General features: G+C 41.1%; 1 protein-coding gene across 1 annotated transcript in view; it reads left to right on the top strand.

Annotated features, from left to right (window-relative positions):
* Positions 1-7,435, top strand: part of thbs4b (thrombospondin 4b) — an 18,595-nt gene extending 11,160 nt beyond the window's left edge. The window contains exons 13-22 of the mRNA XM_005720295.2: positions 539-698; positions 1,587-1,705; positions 2,171-2,223; positions 2,316-2,509; positions 4,564-4,742; positions 5,359-5,407; positions 5,509-5,705; positions 5,816-5,988; positions 6,169-6,308; positions 6,635-7,435. Coding sequence (XP_005720352.1) covers positions 539-698; positions 1,587-1,705; positions 2,171-2,223; positions 2,316-2,509; positions 4,564-4,742; positions 5,359-5,407; positions 5,509-5,705; positions 5,816-5,988; positions 6,169-6,308; positions 6,635-6,693 — 1,323 coding nt within the window. The 3' untranslated portion in view covers positions 6,694-7,435. The remainder of the gene's footprint in view (positions 1-538; positions 699-1,586; positions 1,706-2,170; positions 2,224-2,315; positions 2,510-4,563; positions 4,743-5,358; positions 5,408-5,508; positions 5,706-5,815; positions 5,989-6,168; positions 6,309-6,634) is intronic.
* Positions 7,436-8,016: the final 581 nt, after the last annotated feature.

Below are 8,016 nucleotides of genomic sequence, written 5' to 3'. Positions count from 1 at the left end.
TAGGCTTTCGAGCCTATACAGCTTGGAGTAAGACAACATGCATGAAGAGGATGATGTGGACAAAATACTCATTTGCCTAATAATTCTGCACTCCCTGTAGTACATGTCCATGCTAGGTTATTGTTTCTGGCTTTTTTCTGCTGTTGGCAAAATTACATGCTTAATGACACTGAGAAAAGTTAAAAGTGTGGGCAGTAGATGTCATTTATATGACCAAAAACTGTTTTGTTTTTAGTTCACTTCCAGGTGGTTGCAAAGCAACATGATGATTTTAACTGATATCCCTAACAATACGAATCGGGGGCTAAGATGTACCTATGTGCTAAGCTTGGCTACTCCTAATCATGTTGACAGTACAGGCAGCCAAAGAAACAAACAAAAGATTTCATGTTTTATAATAAGATGCACAGTGATATCAATCTCATAAAAATCGAAAAGGTTTCAGCCCTGAAGCATACAGAGGCTTACGCTTTACCCACCATATTACCCACTCACATGACTGATAAATGAATATGTGCACACGCTCCTTCTTCCTCAGGACAACTGCAGGTTAAAAGCCAATGTGGACCAGAGGAACAGCGACAAGGACAGCCACGGCGACGCCTGTGATAACTGCCGCCTGGTGGAGAACCCCGACCAGAGGGACACTGACGGTGATGGCAAAGGGGACGCCTGTGATGATGACATGGATGGAGATGGTGAGGAGAGAAATGACATCACTGATGCTGACGCTCTTGTTATATAATCAACATCACTGGAGGCTTTTGCTGTTATGACTTCTTACCCTGCACTCCCTTTTATGATTCCACTGCTGTGGTCTCGTAGTGAATTACTCACACCGATGCATGCAACTTTTATAGTTAGTTACACATCCCTTTGTTGTTTAAATGCATCACTTTATATTAGGATAGATTTTGTATGCCAGCTCAGGCTGAATAAACAACACCGTAAAGAAAAAAATAAATGATGAAAGCCGATAGCAGGCTGACCCCAAAGCGAGTACAACCTTTGATCACTCAGCAGCGTGATTATACCTCATGAAGCCCCCACAGGACAAGAAGATAGTTCTTCCTTCCACTGCTGCTGCTTGACCTTTATGCATTAGTAGTGCTGCTACTGCCTCCCTGTGATGAAGTAAAATACCATCTGAATGCAGGTTCTCCGGAACAACATAGAAAATGCAACAGTGCACCCTAGTGGTGATATTAGAAAGATCAGCTTATAAAATCATTTCTTTAGTGAGACAGCAGCATAAATCTGTTGCTCGTGTTTCATGATAAAGATGACTCTGTCAGTAATACAGCTTGCTTTCCACAGGTATGCTGCTGTGATTATATTACAAAGAATACTGCTGATTATTTCCTGGAAAATAGTGACCCAAACTCATATCTGTCTTTTAAAGCAAGGTATTCAGTCCACTGCCGCAGAAAGCAAACAAATGCACATCTTTACAGCTGACATGCAGGATTTACAGTCTTTGTTGACTTAACTGACTGCTCATCAAATTCTTTGCACATTTATATATTTTATAAACCCACTTGGTGGCAGTTTGAGTGTTAAATGAGTGTCACCTGATCGATGTGCAGGTCTGAAGAACTTCCTGGATAATTGCCAGCGTGTCCAGAACAGAGACCAGCTGGACCGGGATGGAGACGGGGTGGGAGACGCTTGTGACAGCTGCCCCGACATCCCCAACCCAAATCAGGTCAGTCATACAGGTGGATGTATGACGGTCATGTAAATTAACTAAATACACTGACATAAGGATAGTTTATTTGATTTTGCTCGTAGTATTTAGCGTTTGATTCACTAGATTTATCTAACCACTATAGTTATGAGTGAGATATGAGATTTCAAATTCAACATCTTATGAAATACAAAAATATACTATCAACACACTGTTGAAGTGCTTCAAACATTCTGTGCTCCGTAAAAAAACACTAACAGTTTCTTTGAAATAAAAGGAAAAATTATCTAATGATCAGAGAAAAGTCAGATAAATGCAGTTTGTTCTATAGTTTGCAGTTCTAATATGTCATTCAAAAGGTCCATATTACTGCTGAACGAAGCTGTTTGCACTGTGCTTTTACCTTTACAAAAATAAGATCTTAACTGAAGGATTAAAGTTGTATTTTCACACTTGTCTCATTGCTGTCTGCTCTCTCTTCAGTCTGATGTTGATAATGACTTGGTTGGGGATTCCTGTGATACAAACCAAGACAGGTGATAACACTATCTCGATATCTACAGTACCAGTATAGCTTTTATTCATTTATTTCAATTTAACTCATGTCACTGCGTCGCTTCCTGTGTAGTGATGGCGATGGTCACCAGGATACCAAGGATAACTGCCCACTCGTGATCAATAGCTCTCAGCTGGACACTGACAAAGACGGGCTGGGTGACGAATGCGATGACGATGATGACAACGACGGGATACCGGATGTTTTACCACCGGGTCCAGACAACTGCCGGCTGGTACCAAATCCTGATCAGATTGATGATAACAGTGAGTTTCAGATTGTCCCCTAATAATTAAAAAAATTGGTTTTTTGGGGTTTTTCGTTTTTTTTTTTTGGGCGTTTGGCTAAAAAGCAGATTGATGCTGAAAGATTAATGGTCATAATTTCGGGAGAACGTCTCTCTTCCCGCTGCACTGTTACTGACATTATTTATTTCACACCCACGCGGATCAAGCAGTAGCAACCTTGGGCAGATTAAGTGGCAATTTTTGCGAGGAGAAAAAAAAAGCGCAATTTTTGCGAGCCTAAACTCATTCGCCAATTTTATGACTCGCTGTGACATTACTTGTGTGAAAATGGATTCTGAAACTAATGGGAGTGGAGTGTCAATTCAAATAAAGAGGGGCAAGGCCATTTTTTCCCAGCAGTCAGAGTTCAGCGAGGCAGAGTTGACAGACCATTACTTACATTATTACAACACACAACTTTTTCTTGTGTAGCCAGTTGTGGTAGTAGCACAGTTTTAATAGCCTAACAAAACTCAAAAGTCAGATATTTGCTTTTATTTAATAATCAGTGCCCTTTTAAATGTCATGTGTCCAAAGCTGTACTGTTAGACAAATGTATTTTTGCCAGCTAATATGTAGCATCTAGACCTATGAATTAAGAAATGGTATTGCTCCCTTTGATTTAGATTCGTTTTTTTTTCTTTTGAAGTTTATCGCACAGAGGGTTTTGTTTTTTGTAACTGCCATCCAGGGCTATTGCTGTCCCCTGTTGAGCAGAGACCAGAAAGCACGTAGCCTGTGTCGTGATTAAGGTTTCTTTCGTTTGTGTGTTGTCTGGTGGTTAGTTGCTGTTTGCTCCACACAACAAAGTGATTCATTCTTTCTGCCCTCACAGATTTTGTTTCCCCCTCGCTGTCATTCAGGGTCCTTTGATGTGTGGCACTCTCATAATTCCCACCAACTACATAAAAGCAAAGTGGTTCCCTTTGACATTGTAATCTTTTTTCTAGATTTCTACTCAATCGTGCACTCTGTGAGCCTGTACAAACTACTGTTACTGAAAGGTAGCAGTCCATTCGTAACATTATGTGTGGTTCAACATTACAGAATAATGTATGGTTATCACAAAATCCCAGTTGCAAACGTGGACGGCTTATGTTTGTGTCTTGGTACAGCATTTAGGAAGAATCAGACACATTCAGAGCTGATTAAAGACTCAGCGAGAAGCCATATCAGTATATGTCTGTCGTACTGGAGGGTGTGGACTGCAGTGAGCTTCACTAAAAGGTCTTAATTTTTCAGCAATTTTTTAAAAACTGTGTGACAACATTTAGTGCATCAATTCATCCATTTTCATGTGCTTATCTGGGACCGGGTTGCAGGGGCAACAGCCTATTCGGAGCAACCCAGTCCTCCCTCTCCCCAGCCACCTCCTACAGCTTATCCAGGGGCAAACTGAGGTGTTCCCAGGCCAGCCAAAAAATATAATCGCTCCAGCGTGTCCCCGTGATCTTTCACGGGGCCTTCTCCCTGGTGGTGCCCAAGAGACATCCTTGTCAGATACTAAAACCTTTCAGTGTTTAGTAGTGGCTCCACTCTGAGCCCTTGCTTGAATGAATGAATGAATGAATTACTAGCCCCATCTCAGGTGCCCTTCAGAGAAAGCTCATTCTTGTCAGTCATTATCCATTCAGATTCAGGAAAGGAGAAGTTAATGGACCAGGTCACCCTACCCGGGGCAGGGTTACCGTGGCCCCACCCTGGACCCTGGCCTGTGGAGGGAGCTTGAAGGAGAGTGGCTGGTGGCTGGCCCTTAGCTCATATGGATTAAGCATAGGCCTGCCCTCCACCACCCACAGGAGTCACTAAAGGGGTCGGGTGAAACGCATCGAGCAGAGGCCCTGGCGGTCTATCCCCGGCTATCAAGGCTGGCTATTGTGTAGTGACAAAGTACAGTACTTGAGATCATTTATCCAATGAGGTTGCACAGCTTCTGAGATATTTTGATCATACACTATTGTGTTTCCAAAGTAAATTAAAGATTTGAAACTACTCATGCACCAAATTTTTAACTGTACTTTTTAACTTTTCAGGTGACGGTGTTGGAGATATTTGTGAGTCTGACTTTGACCAGGACAAAGTGATAGACAGGATTGATAATTGTCCTGAAAATGCCGAGATTACCTTGACTGACTTCAGGGCCTATCAGACTGTTGTGCTGGACCCCGAGGGCGATGCCCAGATTGACCCCAACTGGGTTGTTTTGAACCAGGTATGAACATTATTATCACTGATCATTCAAATTTATCCATCATAGGCAGATATTTTTATATACACATGCTTGACTTTACTTGACTTTTGTGATTTCCCCAAGTGTTTTGTTGTCCAGCTTTGCTGTTTTGGTTCACTCTTACCACTCTCCTTGAATAGATTTCTGGCCCAGCAGGCAGCCTTTTATTGCCAAAAAACTCTAAAAACCCACGCTACACTACATGTTGAGACACACTTAGTCGGTAGCTGATGAACGGTTGGTGCATTTAGCAGCTAATGTTCAGCAGATGTTGCCCTCGGGAGCTGGAAGAACAGAAAAATTACGCTGAAAGCAGGGTGCTGATCTGTATTCAGTTTGTGGCCAGAAACTGAAAAAAAAATCAGAGCTGCTAAATGTGTATATAGGGCACTTGCCAGATCAACTTGAAAGGTCGTGTTGTTCACAGTGTGTTAAAAAAAAGAAAAGAAAAAAAAGAGTCACGGCAGCTTTAATTCATGGCCTAAAAAAAGTACGTGTGCAAGCACATTTTCATAAACCTGAAATGCAAATACAAGCTTTTGAAATTAAAAGTTTCACGGTGCATCATTCATCATTAAAAACATCTCTTCCTTATCAGGGAATGGAAATCGTTCAGACCATGAATAGTGATCCTGGACTTGCTGTCGGTAAGGTGTATTTAGCTTTTTTACCTGAATATCACTTTTAGTGTCGTGTGCAAGAAACTACTCGTCGTATCTAATGCGCTAATTACTCTTTCTGATGTCAGGTTACACGGCTTTCAGCGGCGTGGACTTTGAGGGGACTTTTCACGTGAATACAGTCACTGATGATGACTACGCTGGCTTCATCTTTGGTTACCAGGACTCATCCTCCTTCTACGTGGTGATGTGGAAGCAGACTGAACAGACCTACTGGCAGGCAACCCCCTTCAGAGCCGTGGCCGAGCCCGGCATACAGCTGAAGGTGAGAGGGCGAGTCATCTCACTTTAGTTTTACTCACTCGACCTGTTTTACACATTCTTGTTTTCCTTCTGCTTCTACAATCGCCTTACTTGTCTCTGCTTCTGCGTTAGGCTGTGAAGTCTAGATCAGGCCCCGGCGAGCATTTGAGAAACTCACTGTGGCACACGGGAGACACCACCGACCAAGTGCGCCTGCTGTGGAAGGACCCGAGAAATGTGGGCTGGAAGGATAAGGTGTCCTATCGCTGGTACCTGCAGCACCGCCCACAGGTTGGATACATCAGGTATTATAAAATTCTTACGGCTTCCTAAATTTTCTTGCCAAGAGCAAGATGAGACGGTCAGCATTGTGTGTAGGTGCAAACTGTATGTTCAGCCATTGGAAAGCCAGGCTGGCTGTTTCTTAGTCTTAATAGTTGTAATTTAATAACTAAGGTAAAAATCCCTTGTTGTGCTTTGTGCAGAGCCCGCTTTTACGAAGGAACTGAGCTGGTTGCAGACTCCGGCGTGACCATCGACACGACCATGAGAGGAGGACGACTTGGCGTGTTCTGTTTCTCGCAGGAAAACATTATCTGGTCCAATCTGAAATACCGCTGCAATGGTAAGGAAATCAAACGTTGCAACATAATTTACAAATGGGATAACAATGCTAGAAAACTGTCAGTAGCTCCATCCTAATTTGGTGTTTAGTGCAGGTAATTAGCAGAAAACTATGCTAATATGCTGATCAACATTTTACTAAAGGGCTTTCTCAGCCTCACGGAATGTGCAGCATCTTGCTGCATGACCTCTGAGACTAGTTGTCTGCAACAGCTTCATATTCCATCTTGTTACATAAAGACTGCAGCTGTGAAGAGAATTAGTTTGACCTCACTGCATATGAGATTTTAAGCTTGTCTCATAACGCCTAACTTGTCACTTCCGCAGACACCATCCCGGAGGATTTCCAGGAGTTCAGCACTCAGCATGGCGTCGACTCGCTCTAAAGCCAACGCGGAAAAAAATACCACTGCAGAGCTACGAGGAATGCATCAGTGTGTACGTGCGAGTGTGCGCACGTTTGTGTGTGCGTGTGTGGATGCCTGTGTCTGTGTTTTGATGTTTATGGCTTTTGTGCATACATGGCCACAATCTTTGTACTGTGTGTGTATTTTCTCATGCTGTCTCATTTCTCTTAAATGTCTCTCTCTCTTTTTGTTTGATGGTCATTTTCTCAAAGACACGAGCTGAGCTTTTAGGTTTAATGGATTTTATCAAATACATTGCAATATGCCCCCTTAGAAATCCTGCATATTTGATTTTTACCCTTTTGTATCTCTCTGTAAAACATAATCCTTTTCAAAGTTTCCTCATGCAAAAAGTTACAAACTGACATGCTGAAGAGTCTCTGGTGTAGCTGTCAATGTGCATTTGATGCATTTGATCTCCTGCACATTTATTTTAGTTATTTTACCCAAACTTCATTTTTTGCGTCCATATTCAGAAAATTCAAGTGTCTTTTATTTTGTCTTCTACTCTATACTCTTCTTCTCTTCCTCTTAGTGCCTTACTCGTGGTTAAATCATCTTGTAAGCTGAATCCTTACAAAAAAATGTAGCATAAGACACCATAGCGCTGCATACAGTTTTATTCGTTTTGTTTCCCCTATACTTGGAGTTGTTCTTTTATTATGATTTTTTCATAATAAATTCTACATTTTCCCAGGAAATAAAGTGAGATGTTATCATATAATAATTTTTACTACTACGCAGAAGTCATATTTGAACGCTTTTTGGGATATACAGTGCTTAGCAGATTTCTTAGACCACCTGTCATAAAAACCAAACTAAAAAACACGTCTTTACATTTATTGGCATGTAAGGAATTAAATTCACCTTTTTATACCCAAATTTAGCTGGTACATTTTCTTGTCAGAAATGGAAGTAAATAACTGTCAAAAGAAAAAGAAAAAAACAAGCTTTGCTGGGTTTTTTTTCACCTTTTCTTGTATTTCAATCAATTTGAAAATTCATAGATAATAAGACTAATTGTATTTTAGCATTTAAAATATAATTTCATCATTTGGATTAACCGTTAAAGAAATATAAAAATAATTTTGGTAATTTCCAGTACTATTAATATAGGACAGCTAGGTGGTGGGTCGTTGTGTTTGTGGGGTCAATTTTTTCTTTATGTTTTGTTTTTTATAATAGCTACCAGAAAATGGGCTGATCATGTTTCTGGTCTCGCTCACTCTAGAAGGCCAGTTTAGTTTTACATGGTTTTCTCTTTCTATTATTTGAACCTTGAGATTTTGATCATTTCACTTA

The sequence above is a fragment of the Pundamilia nyererei genome, unplaced genomic scaffold (assembly GCF_000239375.1).
Source record: "Pundamilia nyererei isolate P.nyererei 1_Seehausen unplaced genomic scaffold, PunNye1.0 scaffold00002, whole genome shotgun sequence".
Taxonomy (NCBI): Eukaryota; Metazoa; Chordata; class Actinopteri; order Cichliformes; family Cichlidae; genus Pundamilia; species Pundamilia nyererei.
This window is presented reverse-complemented; position numbering and strand designations above follow the sequence as displayed.